This window comes from Sturnira hondurensis, unplaced genomic scaffold, assembly GCF_014824575.4.
Source record: "Sturnira hondurensis isolate 20B ecotype Veracruz unplaced genomic scaffold, ASM1482457v3 Scaffold0006496, whole genome shotgun sequence".
NCBI classification, from domain to species: Eukaryota; Metazoa; Chordata; class Mammalia; order Chiroptera; family Phyllostomidae; genus Sturnira; species Sturnira hondurensis.
In genome coordinates, this window is record NW_028079127.1 from 6,029,174 (window position 1) to 6,050,401 (window position 21,228).

Genomic DNA, 21,228 nt, shown 5'->3' on the forward strand with positions numbered 1-21,228 from the left:
GAAGAGAAAATAGCTGGGAAACGAAGGAAGGGAAGAGTTTGAGAAAAGGATTGGTCTGCAGTGGCAAGTGCTAGATAGTAAATGCTCAGTTAATTTGAGCTGGGAAAAGATCAGGTTGTACTAGGCCTGATATGTACAAAAAGGGTAGCCACTTATGACTAATTTACATTTAAAGTAATTCAGTGTTGAATTCCTCGGTCTTATTAGCTACATTTCAGCAATTTAATACCCATGTGTACCTAGAAGCTACCCTATCAATTAGCACAAGTGTAGAATATTTCCATCATTGTGGAATGTTGTATTTGACCGTACTAAATGTACTGTCAAAATGTACTGTACTAAATCACTGTAATATTAGCGAAAAGCTAAGTAAGTTTAATTTTTAATGGTAACATAGAGAAAATACTGTATTAGTGAACTATATACATTGTCAAAAAACTGATAGTAGAAGATCAGAGTTGGGGAAAGATAACTTAAGCTTAAAGTTTGGTCATGGAATTGGCAATTTGATTTGAGCCTTGAGGGTTAGTGAACTTTCCAGCTACTAAGCAGGGAAGCAGAAAGAAAGTAGCTACAGAACTGCAGATCACGCTGAGCAATCAATTTTGCTAGACTGAATTAAGATAAATGGAGTTTTGGAGTTGTGAGATTGTGTCATAGGAAATCAAAACATTTCCATGGGATGGATAATTGAGCTAAGATTGTAGAAGGTTTCAATACATTTCAAGAGCTTATTTTCTAGGGAATTGGTGCTATCGAATGTTTTTACATGGAGGAACAACACAGCTAAAGTGATAGTTGGTAAATTAATCATTCCCTTATCGGTCCTCTCCTGGTCTTTGTTATTTGTTGTACTACTAAGCAATTTTGCTTGATGTCTATATATTGCTTTAAAAAAATCTAGGAAATAGACCTCATTTAAAAAATAAAAATAAAAATATAAAGTAAATTCTGGAAGGTTATAAGTTTTAATAACTGTATTCACAGAGGAGAAAATACACCTCAGAGAACTTAAATTACTTGATAATGATGGGGCTAGCTTCAAGAATGAGTAATTTGGGTAGACTGGAGATAACTTTTCTCAAGTAAGTTACTGTACAGTACATACAAATTTCAATATATGATGATTTTCTTGGCAGTAGGAACCATGTCTTTATCATGTTTTTAAATTCTAGTACCTAACATAGTAAATGAATGAGTGAAGTAAGAGTGAACACAGGGATATTTATTGAAAGGGAGATAGATGCAAAAGTTGATAAATGAGGTAATGTGGGTCTGGCCTACATGGTATTAATGAGAATTGAAGGAAAGGACTGTGAGAAAGACATTGTCTAGGTAACAATCATCAGAATTTAATGACTTGATCAGATGTTGGGGGAAAGGAGTTTCAGATGATTCAAGGGGTTAGGTCTGAGTGATTGAAAGGAAGATCGTATTATTGGAAAATTAGGCAAGTTGGCATGGAATCTTGATTCTGAGGGAAACTACTGAGTGCTATTTTTGACATAAAGGTATTTTATAAAACACGTTTAAACCCTTCCTTTGTTAATAGAATCTTAGAACAAAGAAGTTGATTTGCAATAATGCCCCAACATATAGGTAGCAATGCTTTGGAATGAAGTTTTTGAATGAAGCCAGGTCTGAAGAAAAAAACTGGGTCTGTGAAAAAACAAAGAACATTTCAAAAAGAACTACATAGGTCGGAAGATTGACTATAATTTTCTGAAGCCTTGGGATTTTCTTTAAAGGGTTCAGTTTCCAGTTTAAACTTAATATTGTACCTTTTTTCTTTGCTACTTCTTAAAAGAAGAAGTGCATTAGCACCTCTTAATTCTTTTGATAAACTGTGGGTGCTCTTTAGATTCAGATTCTGGTACATGAGATTAAATCACTCCTGAGAAAATTTGTTTCTTTTTTAGATCTTGCCATATTCAGAAGTTGCTGAAGTTCAAGAGACAGTGAGTAATATATATGGTGCTATGTTTGAAATGTTAACATTTTTACATATTTGTAGGATTTCAAATTGGATTCTTAAAACATTTTTCACTATTTTTAATAATGGATGATTTTGTCATAAGAAGTAGCTACTGTAGATTGAAAATACCAGTTTAAAACATTTTTATTTTTTCTAAAATGTAAATAGGTTTAATCTTTTTTATAATACATACTAACGTGGCATATTTAAATAACAACAATAATAATAAATAAAATTTTACATTATAAAGCAAACCATTGTTAATATTTTGGTGACATCTTTCCTAAGTGTGTTCATGTGTGTACATCTTACATATGAAATTTTTTATAAGGGAGGCATACTATACAAAGTTTTTATAACCTACTTTTAAAAGCCAATATATGTCCTGGCCAGGTGGTTTAGTTAATTGGAATATCTTCCTGTATACCAAAAGGTTGTGGGTTCAATTGCTGGTCAGCGCACATACCTAGGTTGAGGGTTCGATCCCCAGTAGGGACATGTATGTGAGGCAACTGATACCCGTCTCTCTCTCAAATCAATTTAAAAAAACATGTCCTCAGGTGAGGATTTTTAAAAAAGCCAATATATAATGGATATTTTTCAGTCAGTGGAAAAAACCTTTAATGAATACGTAGTATTTTATTGTGTGAATGTATTCTTATTTAATACCTTGTTTTAAATTGTTTTTTGTTTTGATATTATACATGATATTATGGTACATATCTATAGGCACATCTTTATGACCATTTTGGATGATCAGCCTAGTATACATTCCTAGAAGTGGAATCAAATGTATGATTAGGTCATTTTTAAATAAATGCCTGGCCAGCCTGATCATATTCTCTACTTAGCAATAATAAGCTCTGTTTCCCAGAAAAATATTTCCTTAAAATCTCTCCTGTAAAACTCAGGGATAAAATGTGCACATGTATGTTTTGCAGGAGATGCAGGAATATGAAAAGCTCAGTTATGTGTAGAGTGATAGCTCCTGTTGAAAGAACAGAGACATCTCAGCTGCATTATACTGTATTTTGCTGTGTAAAATGCACTCCCATGTATAATGCACACACATGTTTTCGGCGCACACTTTCAGGAAAAAACCTTTTCATTTTAATTTTTTTTAAGAATTTATTTTTTTTAATTTTTTAAAAGATTTTATTTATTTATTTACCTTTAGAGGGGAAGGGGAGAGGGAGAGAAACATCAATGTATGGTTGCCTTTTGTGCGTCCCCTGCTGGGAGTTGGCCTGCAGGGAATTGGCCTGCAACCCAGGCATGTGCCCTGACTGGGAATCGAACCTCGATCCTCTGGTTCGCAGGCCTGTGCTCAATCCACTGAGCTACACCAGCCAGGGCAAGAATTTATTTATTTATCTTTAGAGGGGAAGGGAAGGAGAGAAGGAGAGAAATATCAATGTATGGTTGCTTCTCGTGAGTCCCCTGCTGGGAACTGGCCTGCACCCCAGGCATGTGCCTTGACTAGGAATCAAACCGCGATCGTGTGGTTCGCAGGCCTGCGCTCAATCCACTGAGCTACACCAGCCATGGCTCATTTTAATTTTTTAATTCAGTTATTTATTTATTTACATTTAGAAACAAAACTGTTGTCTCCAGGGTATTATTTTGAACATGGATATCATTATTGCTATCTAGAGTTACACTTTTAATGCATAAGCATAAATAAAAGAATTAAAAACATTTATATAGATACAGAATAAGCACTACCCATGTATAATGAACACCCTTAATTTTCCCTTAAAAGTTTGGGCAAAAAAGTGTACGTTATACATGGCAAAATATGGTATATCTCTCACTGAAGTTTCTTACTGTAAGAGCCAAAAATAACACTAAGTAGGACACTCTTGAGATGCTTTATATATATAACCTTGCTTCTGAATTGTGGCTTCTCTGGTTGCTGTGGCAGGATTGCTTCTAGGAATACAACTTGATAAGCTTTATTAGGGGAAGAGGTGCCACCTGCTTGAATCTTTATTTTTCAGTGGTACTCATATCAGTGCTTGATAAGCTCTTTGTGCTTTCATTTAAGCTCAAAAGATGACTTAAGTCGAATCAATATGTATGTTAAGGAGGTGCTGTGCTAAAGGCAATGGAATCAGCTACTACATAGATCTCATGGGATTATTTTTGTGTAGTAGTGTGGCCATCTGTCAGAGATTACTCAGGACTGAGAGGTTTCCCAGGACAAAAGGTGTGATTGATTATGAACTTCTACCTATTTATTTACATTTCCTAAAGATTTCAGTACTAATTATACATAGCAAATACAGAAGTACGTTAAAACAAAATCACATTTTTTTTCATAATGTTCTTTTTCTGAGATTTGTAGACTCACAGTAATGATATACGTACATAATGGCTGTATTTCATGCTTAATTAAAGTACATTGGTAGTATCCTGGCATGTCACTATAATTTTACTATTTTCAAAATAGAGAATTTATTTATATGTTAAAGAAATTATTGAGATGACTGTGTGGACATTGTCTAAGGGATAATGGTAAACATGATTAATTACTCAAATAGAGAAAATATGTCTGTCCTATCTTAATGGTCTTTTTCTGTACTAGCTGAGGAAGAGTTCCTAGATTCTTTGAGATTATAGTAACATTGTATTTTGGCTTGCTAACAAAAAGCCAAAAGGAGTGGCTAGCTTTTTATTCTTATTTTTTAAGCATCTTACAAGATACCTGTGTAGAGGGTTTCCACATCAGTAATTTCACATTGTCTTTATTCATGTTTACACAATATGGAACTGCAAAAATTAGATCCTGGTCCTAAAAGTGGTAAGAAGTTAGTATGTGCAGAGGAATTTGTGAGGTAAATCACTTGGTAAAATTAATTGGTAATCTTTAATTGCTTATATCCTATTTCCCATTAACATCACTTGAAATCAACTCTAGGAGGATTTCACTTTGCATCCCAATTTAATGCCTTTGTATCCACATATTTCTGAAGATTTCTGAGGAAATGCTTACTTTTTATTGTGATTCTGCTTTTATTTGGAGTGTTTCAGCTTGGTTCTTAGTTCTGTTGTTTCATCATATGTTTTCTAGTGCTGTTCTTTCATTTTGTGCCATTTTTTAATCTACATTGATTATGCCATTGAGGTCATATATCCTAACTCTTACACATATCATAATTTATAATATACTTTTTACCAGCCTATACCTTTTCCTGTATAGGTCTGTTTATCCATTTGCCTGTTTGACTAATAGGTGTTTCAAACTTTACCTGTTTCAACCTTAGCTACTTGCATTCCTCCGTGTAAACTAGCTCCTCTCACTGCCTTTTGCACCTCAGGTAATGGCAATTTTGCCCTTCCAGGTGTTCAGACCTCAACACTTGACATCATTTTGATTCCTCTTTCTTTTTTCTCATGCTTGGTCTGTTTAGAAATCCTGTTGGTTTTACATTAAAAATACTTTCAGAATTCAGCTACTTCTCATCACCCTCACTGCTACGACCTGGGTTCAAGTCTTCATCTCTCCCCTAGTTTATTGCGGTAACTTAACTGATTAGATCCTGTTCCTCTAGTCTATTCTCAACATAGCAGCCAGAGCAATCCTGTTAAAACATAATCAGATTATGTCACTCCTTTTCTCAGAACCATTCAGTGACCCTTATCTCATTCAGAATAAAATCGAAGCCCTGAGTGGGTCCCATAAAGTCCTACACACTCTGGCACCCCTTTACTTCTTTGACTTCGTCTGTTACACTCATACTTGCATTGTATTTTCACCTCTTTAGCCATTTTACTATTCCCCAAACACTCCAGATTTGCTCCCTTACCAATCTTCTATACTTATTCTTCCTTTTGCTTGGAATACTCTTCCTTTTTATGTCCTAAGGTAAGTCACCTCATTTTATGCAGTCAACTCTGGAGTGAAGCCTTAGTAGGACACCCCGTCTAAATTTTAACTCCTACTTCCCTAACATTTTACGTCCTAATTTTCTGCTTATTTTTCCTTAGTGCTTATCCTATATAATACATAACAAATTTTTACTTGTTTATTGTATTATTGGTCATCTTCTACACCAAACCATTTCTACCACAAAGGCAGAATTTTTGTCTGTTTTGTTCACTGCACCTTGGTGCCTAAAATGATACCTATGTATATAGTAGGTCTCCAGTAAATATTTAGATAGATGGATTATCTATGATTGGAATATTCTATATTTATTTTGATTATTATTGAGTGTCTCAATCTGAAAATATACTGGATTAATTCAATAGAATCAGATTTATATGCCCAAACATGGTTGGGCATATAAAATTGAAAGTCAGTATAATTTGAAACAAATATTTAGGAGTTGCCATATATGCTAGGGATTATTTTCTGGGAATAAGCAGGCAAAGGGTATGGCTGCACAGAAGCTGATGCTGTTAATCAACAGTATTTGAGAATTTAACACCTGTACAGTGAAAGTAAATTTAATCTTTAGTCCTACATAGAAGACCAACTCAAAACCTTCAAAGATGATCAGCCCTGTGAAATTAAATACTCCCAACCCTGTATAAATTGTTAGAACCATGGTTTCTTTTAGGAACTTCCTGGTAAATCTAGGGAAACTAGTAATTACTTATATCAGTACAGGAACATTTTTTAAAAGAATATGTCCATGAAGCATTTGTAAAATTTGCCACAGTTGTCTCTATCAGTTTAACTTCCTTCACTTTCCCAGTATTATATTAGTTATTTATTGGTGTTAATCATCCTAAAATTAAGTGGTATAAAATGACAACTATTTATTATCTTAGTTTCTGTGGGTCATGGATCTAAGAAGAGTTTTGCTAGTTGTCTCTGGCACAAAATCTCTATTAGTTGCAGTCAAGCTACTGGAGAGAGGCAGCCTGCTGCAGTCTTTCTGAAAGCTTGACTGAGTGGATGGAAGGGGAGGGAAAAAGGGTCAAGGTGGGAAGTTCACTTCAAAGCTCGCTTAGTGGTTGTTGCAGACCTCTCAGTTCCTTTGCATAAGGAGACTCTCTGGTTGCCTCACTATTGGGCAGCTGGCTTTCCCCAGGGTGAACTATCTAGTAAGAATGAGAGACTGCAAACAAGATGGGAAGAAGTCATAGTCTCTTTATAGTCTAATCTCAGAAGTGAGATGCCTTTACTTCTGCCATATTCTGTTCATTAGAAGTGATTTAAGCAAGTCCAGCATACACTCAAAGAAGAGATTGTATACCAAGAAGTGGGGATCTCTAGGCCGTTTTAGAGATTGCCTACCATAAATGCTTTAATCTCCTCCCACATACTTGCTCGTTGTACACACATGGTAATAAGGACTTGAGCACAATTAGTTCATTGTCACTAATGCTGTATTTTCTTTAAATTTATTCTGTGAAATTAAAATTAGCTTATAGAAAAATGCATAAATGGGCAACTGCAGAATAATGAACAGAGCAAGTGCCTTTATTTATTTATTAATTTTTGAGCAAATGCCTTTTAAAAAGGTATTAGAACACAATTTCAAGCATTCTGAAATAATCCTCACTTCAGGGAACTAATAGGGCCAAGATTTTTTCCTGGGAGACAATAGAAGCCCAAAGCAAACAACTGCTATTTCTTTTCTTTCTTTCTTCTTCTTCTTTTTTTTTTTTGTCATAGCCAATTAAGACTCCCTCATCCCCTTTAAATAAAGCCAATCAATAATGTAGTTGGTGGGATTTTTTTTTTGGGGGGGGTGGTACTTTAGTTTTGATTTACTATCATTCTTGGTATTTGAAATGAAGGACAGCTAAGGACTTTGTTCCTACCAAGGGAGACCAGAACACTTGTCCATAGGTGACATTTAGTGTAATGCCGTATGTGAAAATAGTTAACTAGACAACAGGCCAGCAGGGTTTTTTTTGGTGTTTTTTTTTGGGGGGGGGGGGGTTCTTTTAGTTGATTGCAAGTTATTCATTTAAGAAAATTTCATCTGAATTAATAAAATTAATCATTCTAATCAGTATTCCTCTTTGTTTTTTGCCATTTCAGAAAATAATTGTTCTACTTTGTTGGTGTCTTTGTAAAAGGTCTTTGCACAATGCTTGGGATATAATAAGAACTCAGTAAATGTTCCTTTCTTTTTATAGAAAAAATAGACTGAATTTCTATGTAGTGTTAAGTGCTTTCATGGCATGCAGAACTAATATTTAATAGTGCATGGGTGTTGTATATTTTTAAGCCACTTAAATTTAAGAATGAATAACTTTTGGCTGTACCTTACATTTCTAAATAATTTTTACTGCTCCTAACCCAAATCTTAAATTATAATTCAGAATAATTTTTGACTTGAGTAATTTTCAAAACAAAATACTTGGGTGACTTTATTTTTCTCTTTCTACCTTCATTTTACAGAACAAAACAAATATTGATAATACCTAAGCTAAGATCTTTTAATGTGTGGAAAAGGAAATTCTTTGTGAATTGTGATTATTAGGATTGATATGCATGTGCTTTCTACTTATAAACTAATGCTGTTTTCCTTGTCCTTTTATTTCACTGCTGCTTCAATCCTGATGCATTGTGCTTCTTCCTTGTTTGGATTGTGTTTGTTTGCTGCTCAATTGCCCTGCATTAAAAGCTTCTTGGTGATAGCAAAGATGTCCTTGCACCATCAAGTAAGTAGCTAAAGTTTGAATAGCATGTTTGGAGACATGGTCATATTTTGATGTGTACTTATAAAAAACATATGGTATTTTGATTTTGATTTTTAAAACATTCTACTTTTTTCCAGGCCTTTAAATGCAAAGTAAAGAATATAAATGGTCAGTCCGTGTCCATCAGAGATTGATAGTATTTGTATATTTACATCTTGATTATCTAAAGATAAGATTATTCACTTAACCTATGATCTAGTTAATCATTTAGGATCTTTTCTTCATAGTATTTCCCTTTTTTAAAATTTATTTTTAGAGAGAGGGCAGTGGAGGAAGAAAGAGAAATATCAGTGTGTGGTTGCTTCTCATATCCTCTCACGCACACCCTACTGGGGGCCTGGCCCCTCAACCCAAGAATGTGCCCTGGCTAGGAATCAAACCAGTGACTCTTTGGTTCCCAGGCCAGTGCTCAATCCACTGAGCCACACCAGCCAGGGCCTTCTTCATAGTATTTGTTTCTGCAATTACCACAAAGTATAAGTCATACTACTTTGAGGCTGGACATCATGTAAGAAATTCAGTGCCATATGAAAATAAGAAATACTGCTTTAGTTTGTCAGAATTTTTATATAATAGATAATTTGGTTATGAAAATGTTTTAGAACAGTTCCTATTTGTCTCTAATACTGCTTATAATATGTATATATTTTTCCCATAAAGAGAGATGATTAAGGTAATATGCTAAAATTCCTTTTTAACTGTAACATAGTTTTAAAAATATATTGTTTATTATACAAACAGCATTATTAGAATAGTAGAAATTTTGAAAGTAAAGTATACAAATACCAAAACATTTTTGTTTTCTTATTCAGTCTTATAATACTTGGCAGATATTTTTTATGAATTTTTCATAAAAAATAGGAAAATACTCTAATTATCTAATACTAATACTATCTAATTATCTAATACTCTAATTATCTCATACATTCAAGTGTTGGCTCAGGTGAACTTTTTGCCACTGCTGAACTTTACAAATAGAAGTTAATTTTTAGTATCAGTTGAAATGGTTCTATTTTAGAAACAGGGTTTTATAAGTGGAGGTGTTTAATTTTTACTTGGAATAGAGGAAATTTATTGTAGTTATATGTTTTAAGCCTAGGTAATAAAAATACACAGCATATATTAGGGATGAGTTTATAGTGTACTCTGCCAACAGGTAAAAAGGGACTGTAGAACTGTTTCCTGGAGACAGTATATCTTTTAGAGTAAAAAGTAATTTCATATAGTATTTTATTAGTATCTATACTATTTACCAATATATTTAAATTATTCAAGTATTTGAGAAAACGTATATCATCCGTAAGGGGAGACTTAGGATTTATTTTTTATTCTTATTTATTTTTTTACTTTTTAAAATTTGTGTTCAAGTACAATTGTCTCCATTTCCCCCCCCCCCCCACCGTTCCCCCCACCCCAGCCATCCTCACCTCCCACCCTCAATCCTACCTCCCTTTGGCTTTGTCCATGTGTCCTTTACACATGTTCCTTGTCAACTCTTCCGTCTTTTCCCCCCTTTATCTCCTCCCACCTCCCCTCTGGTTACTGTCAGTTTGTTCTTAATGTCAATGTCTCTGGTTATATATTGCTTGCTTGTTTTGTTGATTAGGTTGCACTATAGATGAGATTATATGGTATTTGTCTTTCACCACCTGGATTATTTCACTTAGCATAATGCTCTCCAGATCCATCCAAGTTACATAGATTATTTAAGACTTTAAAATAATTACTTAACTTCATTTTATCTTAGTTTCCTTTCACTTAGATTAAGGGCATACACCAGACTCTGAGGTTTATAGAATTCTTTAGATTTTATATTGATGAGTTGAATTCAGAAGCTAAAGAATAGTAGTTACAGAGACATAGTCTCCTTAGAAGTTCCAGCTGCTGTGTTAATTATATTACTGTTAATTATCCCAGTGTGATTAGTTTCTACTGTAGTTAAGATAGTAAAGCAATGTGAAAGGCCAAGTACAAAGTACAAACAGGAGAGGGCACTGTAATGCTATTTTTAGTAGGTGAGCAATTGATTATAGTGTCAGAAACTACACCGAAATCATGCAGTGATTCATTCATCAAATATTTATTCAGTCATTTAGCAAGTATTTATTGTCACTTTTATGCCAAGGGATACAGATAAAAACAAAGTCACTACCCTTTTTAAATTTATACTTAACTAGTCTTCAATTCTGCAAATGATGGAGGATAGCAAACTGATTTTTATATTATGCAAATCCTTTTTTGTTTGTATAGTTGTTAATGTTTATGAATGGGGTGAGAGAAAAATAAGCTTTCTGTTTTTTTCTAAAGTGTACTCTGTATATTGCTATTTCTACAAACCTTACTTCAAGGTTATCAAAGTCATAACAGTAATATCTAAACCACTAAGAAGTTAGAAATGGGTGAATGGAACTAAATGTACACTTAGACTATTTCCTTTTTTACGTACTAAAGTTACTCAAAACATAGCTACCTATGTCTTACTGATGGAATACTTAAGCATACTTTAATTATATTAGTTGTACTTCTCATAATGTATTTTAAATTAGCCTTAAGTGTGCTGTCTGATACTACAAAAAATGTAACATATATAGATTATAAAGCATAATTATACAGTCAGTAAATTTTGAACTTGCCACTTAAGAACTTGAATTTTAAAAATATTTCATGTCCCTCTATGTGCTGTTTCTCTCTTCTTTCCCTATGCCTTCCACCCATAGATGACTGTTTTGTACTTTTTATCATTCTTTGGTTTTTTAAAAAATAGCTTTTTATTTTTAAATTATTTTAAAATTATGTATGTATCATTAAGGTTCTTGGTTTTTAATTTTATCAGAATGATAGCATGATAACATGTCATCTTTTAGGACTTGCTATTGTAATTAACATCTTTTTCCAAGATTCAACCATGTCATTGAATCTTGGAAATTGAATCCTTTGTCATTGAATCCTTTTTTAGTGCTACATGCCATTTTATGATATATGTATACCACCACATATAAATCCATTCTATTTTCAGATGATGAGTGAAATTGTTTTAATTTTTGCTACTATGAATAGTATACTATCGACATTCTAATTTTTGCCTTTTGGTACACACATATAAGAGTATTTCTAGTTATAAAGCCAAGAGTGGAATTGTTGGACCCAAAGGATGTGCTGAAATGTAATACAACATGTCTAAATAGTTTTCCAAAGTGCTTGTATCGGTTTATACTCCATCAGTCCTTAAAGTGTCTCATGGATCCCACCCTTATCTACACTCAGACTTACTAATTTTTGTCAGTTTTACTCAGTGTAAAATATTCTTGTGGTTTTGATTTGTGTTTTTTATTACTAAAAGAGTGAGCATTTTTTGTGTATTTATTGACCATTTGCATCTTTTCTTCCATGAAATCATCATTCAAGTCTCCCCCTTTTTGTATCATTTTTTTTATTGAGGTATGACTGACATACAACATTCTGGTACTTTCAGGTAAATAACAATGATTCAGTTTATGTATATTGCAAAATGATCACAGCAGGTCTAATTAACATCCATTACCATACATAGTTACAGATATTTTTCTTGTGATGAGAATTTTTAAGATTTACTGCGTTAGCAACTTTCAGATATGCTGTGCAATATTATTAGCTATAGTCTCCATCTTGTATGTTATATCCACTTGACTTATTTATTTTATAATTGGAAATTTGTACCTTTGACCCCTTTTTACCCATTGTGCATCCCCTTCCAACCTCTTCACCTCTAGCAATCACCAGCCTGTTTTCTGTATCTATAAGTTCAGTTTTTATTGTTCTTTGTCTTTTTTGATTCTACCTTGTCTTTCTCTGTCTTACTTCACTTAATATAATATTGCCGTCAAGGTCCATCCATGTTGTTGCAAATGGCAAGGTTTCATTCTTTATGGCTGAGTAATATTCCATTATACATATGAACTGCATTTTCCTTATCCATTTATGTATTGATAGACACTTGGGTTGTCTCCATATCTTGGCTATTGTAAGTAATGCTGCAGTGAACATTGGGGAACATATATCTTTTCAACTTAGTATTATTTTCTTCAGATAAATACACAGAAATGAAATTGCTGGATCAGATGGTGGTTCTATTTTTAACTTCTTGAGGAACGTCCATACTGTTTTCCCCAGTGGCTGCACCAATTTACATTCCTACCATAAGTGCAAAAGGACTTTCTTTTCTCCACATCCCTACCAACAGTTTTTTCTTGATTTTTTAATAATAGCTATGCTAAGGAGTGTGGGGTGATATCTTATTGTGGTTTATAGTTTTGATTTACATTCCTGTGATGATTGGTGATGTTGATCACCTTTTCTTGTATCTGTTGAACATCTACATGTGTTTTTTTTTAAAAATGTCTGTTTTGATACACTGTCCATTTTTAATAGGCTTTTAATCTTTTTTGCTATTAGCCCCTTATCAGATGTTTGATTTGCGGATATTTCCTCCCATTCAGTAGGTCACCTTCTCATTTTGTTGATGGTTTTTCCTCATTATACAGAGCTTTTTAGTTTGATATGGTCCCAGTAGTTTATATTTGCTTTTGGAGACAGATCCAAAAAATGGTCACAGAGTCTGATGTCAAGGAGCTTACCGTCTATGGTGTTTTTTGGTTCAATCTTACATTCAAGTCTTCAATTCATTTTGAGTTAATTTTTGTGTATGGTGTAAGATAGTGGTCTAGTTTCATTCTTTTGCATATGACTGTGTACTTTTCCCAACAGCATTTATTGAAGAAGCTGTCCTTTTCCCAGACAGCTGGTATTATTGATTGCTTTGTCATAAATTTATTGACTGCTTTGTCATAAGTTTATTATCAATATAGGCATGGGTTTATTTCTGGGCTCTTGATCCTGTTCTGATGATCTTTATGTCTTTTTTATGTCAATACCTACCCATATAGTTTGTATTATAGAGTTTTGTAATATAGTTTAAAACCAGGGAGCTTAATGCCTTCAGCTTAGTTCTTACGATTTTTTGGCTATGCAGGGTCTTCTGTGATTCCATACAAATTTTAGGATTTTTTTGCTCTATTTTCATGAAAAATACCATTAGAATTTTGATAAGGATTGCATTGAATCCATAGATTGCTTTAGGTAGTATGGATATTTTCCGAAATACTAATTATTCTATCAGCCATAGAATATCTCTTTATTTATTTGTATCTTTTTTTATTTCTTATATCAGTGTCATAACAGTTTTTAGTGTAAAGTAGTTCCTTCTTATCCATAGGGGATACATTCTAAGACTCTCATGGCTGAAACTATGGGTAGTACCAAACCCTGTATGTACTATGTTTTTTCCCATACCTACCTACATACATACATACATACATACATACATATCTATGATAAAGTTTAACTTACAAATTAGGCACAATAAGAGATTAACAACTAATAATAAAATAAAACAACTATAATATATACTGTAATAAAATTTATGTGAATGTGGTCTTTCAAAATACCTTATTGTTTTGTACATACAACATGGATATACTGGAAAAAGTTGTAATTCAGGTGTCAGATGGGATGGAGAGGGATGGCACAAGTTTTTATTACACCGCTCAGAATGACACACAACTTAAAAGTTATGAATTATTTACTTCTAGAATAATGAAGATTTCTAGAATTTAGAAACCATGGATGAGAGGGAATACTGTTTAAGTCTTTCACCTCTTTGGTTAAATTTATTTCTTGGTATTTTGTTCTTTTTCATGTACCCCCACACCCCACATTTATATTGCAGTGTTAGTCTTTTTTAAATTGATTTGTGAGTGTTTTTTAAAATATTCTGGATATTAACCTTTTGTTAAGTATGTGTTGCAAATATCTTCTTTTTTTTTTCAATTTCTTTTTTTTTAAAGATTTTATATATTTCTCTTTAGAGAGGAAGGGAAGGAGAGAAGGAGAGAAATATCAATGTATGGTTGCCTCTCGTGAGTCCCCTGCTGGGAACTGGTGTGCAACCCAGGCATGTGCCCTGACTAGGAATTGAACTGCGATCGTGTGGTTCACAGGCCCGTGCTCAATCCACTGAGCTACACCAGCCAGGGCTAAAATAATTTATTTCTTTCTTTATTTTTTTTTTTAGAGAGGGGGGAGGGAAGGAGAAAGAGAGGGAGAGAAACATCAATGTGTGGTTGCCTCTCACATGGTCCCTACTGGGGACCTGGCCTGCAACCCAGGCATGTGCCCTGACTGGGAATCGAACCGCGATGCTTTGGTTCACAGCCGGTGCTCAATCCACTGAGCTACACCAGCCAGGGCTTTTTTTTCAATTTCTTTATGGTATCTTTTATTACATTTTTTTAATCTAGTGGAATTTATCATTAGTTATTTTATTTTTTTAAGAATCATTCTTTACTCCATGTGTATAAAGATATTCTCTTACATTTTCTTCCAAAAGCTTTTGTGTTTTGCTTTTTACATTTATGTTCTTGATTTCATAATTGTTTTTGTGGTTTGAGGATGGGAACTTATTCATCCAATATGAATAACCAGCTTTTCCAGTATCAGTAATTGAATAGTCTTCCCCCCCCCCCACCTTTGTTATATGTCTGTGCTCCACACAATCATGGGTTTGTTTCTGAGAGCTCCCTTTTATGTCTTTAGGTCAGTTTGTCTTTGCATATTAGCATCATACATTTTTAATTTCAATAATAACGTTTAGGAGTTCATTGGGCCTTGATTTAGTAACTGAAGGAGGCACCATGTACTTCTTGAGAGTGAAGTTTCATGAAAATATAAAACATTTGAGGCTTCTGGCCAAGATGGAAGAGTAAGGACATACACTTTGCCTCCTTGTGCAACCAGAAGAAGGACAACAACAAATTTAAAAACAAACAATAACCATAACTTCCAGAAAATCAAACTGTATAGAAGTCTGATAACCAAGGAGTTAAAGAGACATTCATCCAGAGAAGTAGGAGGGGCAGAGATGGGCAGGTGGGGTGGAAAAGACTTGAGGCAAGGTGTGGCTGGAGGTCCTGGGTGGGCAAGGCAGTGGCTGGTGGAATGGGTGGTCCCACATTTGCATGAGGATAAAACAAGAGGAACAACTGGGGAGCAAGACAGACACGTAACCCATGGTTACAGTGTGGGAAAATAAAGCCTCAAAACCTCTGAAAAAACTTATGGGGGTTGAGTTAGCAGGAGAAACTCCAAGCCTCAGAGAATAGTTCGTTTGAGAGACCGAGAGACCAATAGGGTCCTAGAATATATACAAACCCACCCATTAGGAAACAGCACCAGATGGGCCCAGTTTGCTTGTGGGCAGTGGAGGAAGTGACTAAAAGCCCACCAAGAGCTAAGCAAATGACATTGTTCCTTCTCAGAACCCCTCCCCCTATACAGCGCCATAATGCAGCAGAGTGGTTGCCCTGCCTGGCAAATACCTAAGGCTCTACCACTTCCTATATAACAGGTACACCGAGACAAAAAAAAAAAAATACAGCCCAAATGAAAGAACAGATCAAAGCTACAGAAAGAATACAGCTAATCAATGAAGAGATACCCAACCTATCAGATGCAGAGTTCAAAACACTGGTAATCAGGATGCTCACAAAAATGATTGAGTATGCTCACAAAATAGAGGAAAAAGTAAAGACTATGAAAAATGAAATAAAGGGAAATGTACAGGGAACCAACAGTGAAGGGAAGGAAACCAGAACTCAAATCAACAGTTTGGGTCAGAAGGAAGAAATAAACACTCAACCAGAAAAGAATAAAGAAACAAGAATTCAGAAAAACAAGGAGAGGCTTAGGCATATCCAGGATAACTTTAAATGTTCCAACATCTGAATCATAGGGGTGCCAGGAGAAGAGGAAGAGCAAGAAATTGAAAACTTATTTAAAGACATAATGAAGGAGAACTTCCATAATTTGGCAAAGAAAATAGACTTTCAGGGAGTCCAGGGAGTCCCAAAGAAGTTGGACCCAAGGAAGTACACATGAAGGCACATAATTACATTAACCAAGATGAAAGATGAGAGACTCTTAAAAGCAGCAAGAGAAAAGGAGACAGTAAACTTCAAAGGAGTTCCCATAAGGCTATCAGCCGATTTCTCCAAAGAAACTATGCAGGCAAGAAGGGGCTGGAAAGAAGTATTTGGAGTCATGAAAGGCAAGGACCTACATCCAAAGATTACTCTATGCAGCAAAGAATGCAAGGGCAGATAAAGTGCTTCCCAAATAAGGTCAAGTTAAAGGAGTTCATGATCACCAAACCATTATTATATGAAATGTTAAAGGGACTTATCTAAGAAAAAGAAGAAGATCAGAAATACAAACAGTAAAATAACAACCTTCTAGCTATGAAAAACCAAACCTAAGAAAAAACAGACAAAAATGAACTAAGCAAACAACTAGAACAGGAAGAGATTCACAGAAATAGAGATCATATGGAGGGTTATCAGCGGGGCAGGGGATGGAAGAGAATGGGGCGAAAGGTACAGGGAATAAGAAGCATAAATGGTAGATACAAAATAGATAGGGGAAGGTTAAGAATAGTATAGGAAATGGAGAAGCCAAAGAACTTACATGTATGACCAGTGGACATGAACTAAGGTGGGGGAATGCTGGTGGGAGGTGGGGTACAGGGCAGAGGGGAATAAAGGGGAGAAAGAAATGGGATAACTATAATAGCATAATCAATGAAATATATTAAAATATATTTATATAAATTTTATATACATACACATTCACTTTCAGTGTGCCAGGACCCTACCAGGACTTGAGGACTTATGGTAAAACAAGGCAGACAAAATTTCTTTCTCTTAGGGAATTTATGGATTAATGAAGGCAGATAATAAGCAAATGAATGACATGATTTCTGATAGTGATAATAGCTATACTAAAAATCATGTAAGGTGATAGAGTATAACTGTAGTGGAATGCACACTAATGGAAAAAAAACAAAGTAGTTGATAAATTATACTGTATTAAAATAGGAACTTATTTATCAAAAGGCACCATGAAGGGCTTTTCTGAAGAGACTACAGTTGAACACAACAGCAAATGACGAAAGGGTTAATAATGACAAGATTTGGGGCAGGAATATTTCAGGTAGAGATCAAGAAGTGTAAAGGCCTAGAGACCAGGGCAGGGTGATGTGTTTTGAGGAATACCAAGAAGGCCGTTAGGACTGGAGCCAAGGGAGGAAAGAAGAGTGGGAGAGAATGAGGTTGGGAAGATAAGCAGGGACCAGACAATGTTGAATCCTTAGACCATGGAATTTATTGCAGTTTTAATAAACATCCACTGATGATATTTCTGCATGATGCAAATCTGATTTGTGATTTACAAAGATCGCTTGGGTTTTGTGTAGAGAATGAACTTTATGCAAGCGAGAAGCAAGCTGTAAGTCTGGAGACTAGGTAGAAATCTGCTGTGATCCAGTGGAAAGGTGATTGATAGTGGCTTGGAACAGGTGGTAGTTGTAAACATGGGTATACATAGAAAGACTCCAGGTAAATTTTGAAGGTGGAATATGAACATCTCAGAGATAAGTGTGATGTGAAGCGGAAGAAAGAAAAACTGAGTAATGCACCTAAGCATTTTTTTGTTTTGTTTGATTTTTGCCTGAGAAGTAGGGGAGGGAAATAGTGATTACATTAACTGAGGAGGAGAGAGGCAGGTTTGGAAGATAAGCAGAATCAAAAATTATGTTCTGCATAAATTTGAGTTGCCTATTAAAGAACAGAGGCTAGGGAGAGGGGAGGGAATTTCAGGGAGAAAGGGGAAGGATTTACAGGAACTAGTATAAAGGACACGTGGACAGTAACTAAGGGGGATGGAAATGGGAGGGAGGTGGGGAGCACGGGGGCGGGGTGAGCTGGGATGGGAGTAAAAGACAGAAAACAGTACTTGAACAACAATTAAATAAATTTTAAAAAATAATAAATTTTTTTTTAAAGGCGATTTTTAAGGCAGGCAATTAGATATGTGAGTTTGAGTTCAGGAGGAGATATAAATTTAGGAGTCAACAGTAAGTAGTTTTTTTTTAATAGACTTGATGTGAAAATAATTTTATATTGGATCATAAATGAAAGTCTTAATTTTTGCTTTGAAATTTAAGGAGCTAAAATATAATTTTGAAAACTTAGCAAAATAGGAAACATGTTAATGCAGTTTGGTTAAAAGATACCATGATAAAAATGTGAACATGAAGTTCTTTAAGATAAAAATTAAATATAGAGTGAAGCCAGACTAATTCTTGCTGAAAATAAAAGTAAAGCTTTGTAGGCTAAAAGCACAGAAACATAAAAGGATGTGGAAAGATGATAGGACATTGTGGTGTTGCTTCCAATTATTTGCTCTGTTCTTCCACTGAGTATTTTTCTCTTTTCTGTTCTCTCTGGAATAGAATGTTGCTTTCTTCTATTAGTAACTTGGCTAAGTGGGTGTGAATAGCAGCCTGAAACACTATTTAAATTGGTTATTGAGGCAGCAACCTTTTCCAAGCCAGATTTTGGAAGCAAATTGTCCCGAATTAGGATCTTAGCTCTTTTACTTAGTCTTAGACAGGCAATCTCTGAACCTCAACTTTCCCATCTTTAAAACAGGAATTATAGGGGAGCACGGGGAGTAGGATGGGATGGGAGTAACAGACAGAAAACTGTACTTGCAAAATAATTAAATTTAAAAAATATTTTAAAAAAACAGGAATTATAGCTACTGTCCATGAAAATTAGAAATTCCAGTAAATGTAAAATATGATTTTATACTGCTACTAATTTGTATTTTTTGACTACTTACGAGGTTGGTATCTTTTCATATGTTTATTGACCATTTATATTTCCTCTACAAAGTGGCTATCTTGCTTATTGTTCTGCTGGTAAACATAAAGAGCTAGTACATGTATTAATAGCTCAGTAAACCTTGGAGTGCTTTTTCTTATCAGTTGAATATATATTTTTATAATGTCAGTTGAATATATATTTTATATTATATTTTACATAATTCGGACATTTTTGTAATGTCTGAAATGTGTATAATTTACTCATACATGCCTATCAATTTCTTTTGGATTGATAACAAATTAAAAGAAAAAAGCAATTATGCAAGTATTGAGTTGGTAAAATGAATGTAAGCATTGAGGCAAGTCCAATCATAGTTTTATTCTATGTTATTAAGTATGCACTTATGTAAATCTAGCACTGAAGTCTAAATTTTTTTGCCTTTTTTCTTGAGCTGTGATAGCAAACAGTGAAGAATCTCAACTTCTGACACCAGGAAAGATGAGTCATCGCCAAGGGAAAGAAGCTTATCCAACGCCCAGCAAAGATTTGTATCAACCATCTTTCAGTCCAGCCAGTCCTCATAGCCAGGGTAAGAGTTGTAATCTTAATGTTTTTTGTTGGTGGCCTTTTTTTTTAAGGGGAAAGTGATATTGTGGATCCCTCATAACTTTTTTCTTTTAAACCTTTGACTTTATAGTGTTTTTTGTTTGTTTTGGTCTTCTATGCTACTCTTAAAATGAGTACATTTTTCTCTAGAGTTCCTTAATTTCTCTTTTATTCTCTAGCATACTTTGTAAGTTACACCATTCTTCAAATTATTGATTCTCAAACCTTATGGTTTCAGTACTCCTTTGTACTGGTAAAAATTATTGTAGACTCCCAAGAGGTTTGTTTATGTGGGTTAACTTATTGATGTTTACTGTATTATAAATTAAAACTAGGAAACTTTTTGTTTACTATTCATTTAATATTATAATAAGAAACCATACATGTGAATATGAATACCATATTTTTATGAAAAAAATTACTCTGTGAGAATGGTATTCTTTTAAGCTCCTCAGCCTTGACACTATTAATATCTTGGGCTTGATGATCTGTTGTATGAATGGTCTTGTGCATTGCAGCCTCACTGGCCTCTACCCACTAGATATCAACAGTACTTTCCCCAGTTGTGAAAATCAGAAGTATGCCTAGACATTGCCAAATGTCCTTTGAGGGACAAAAATCATCTCTAGTTGAGAACTACTGTTTTACAATTTGAGACACTCCTTTTGATTTTTTAAAATATATTTTATTGATTATGCCATTACAGTTGTCCCATTTCCCCCCCTTCATTTCCCTCCACGCTGCACATCCTCTCCCCCACCCCCTTTAGTTTATGTGTCACAAGTTCTTTAGATTCTATATTTCCCATACTATTCTTGCCCTCCCCCCTGTCTATTTTCTACCTACCATCTCTGCTACTTATTCTCTGCACCTTCTCCCCCCTGTTGCTAACCCTCCATGTGATCTCCATTTCTATGGTTCCACTCCTGATCTAGCTGTCCTCTTGGTTTGCTTTTGTTTTAGGTGTGGTTGTTAATAACTGTGAGTTTGCTGTCCTTTCACTGTTAATATTTTTCATCTTCTTTTTCTTAGATAAGTCCCTTTAGCATTTCATATAATAAGGGCTTGGTGATGATGAACTCCTTGAACTTGATCTTCTCTGAGAAGCACTTTATCTGTCCTTCCATTCTAAATGAAAGCTTTGCTGGATAAAGCAATCTTGGCTGTAGGTCTTTGGATTTCATGACTTGGAATACTTTTTTCCAGCCCCTTCTTGCCTGTAAG

At 34.6% G+C, this 21,228-nt stretch overlaps 1 protein-coding gene across 11 annotated transcripts in view; it reads left to right on the plus strand.

Moving 5' to 3' along the window:
* Positions 1-21,228, plus strand: part of OSBPL8 (oxysterol binding protein like 8) — a 199,227-nt gene that overhangs the window by 86,687 nt on the left and 91,312 nt on the right. For 3 of the 11 annotated variants that reach the window (XM_037049393.1, XM_037049401.1, XM_037049405.1), the window contains 3 exons: positions 1,920-1,958; positions 8,566-8,602; positions 19,850-19,987. In XM_037049393.1, the coding sequence (XP_036905288.1) occupies positions 1,920-1,958; positions 8,566-8,602; positions 19,850-19,987 (214 nt within the window). The remainder of the gene's footprint in view (positions 1-1,919; positions 1,959-8,565; positions 8,603-19,849; positions 19,988-21,228) is intronic. The other 8 variants (XM_037049398.1, XM_037049402.1, XM_037049397.1 and 5 more) reach the window with 6 other exon arrangements.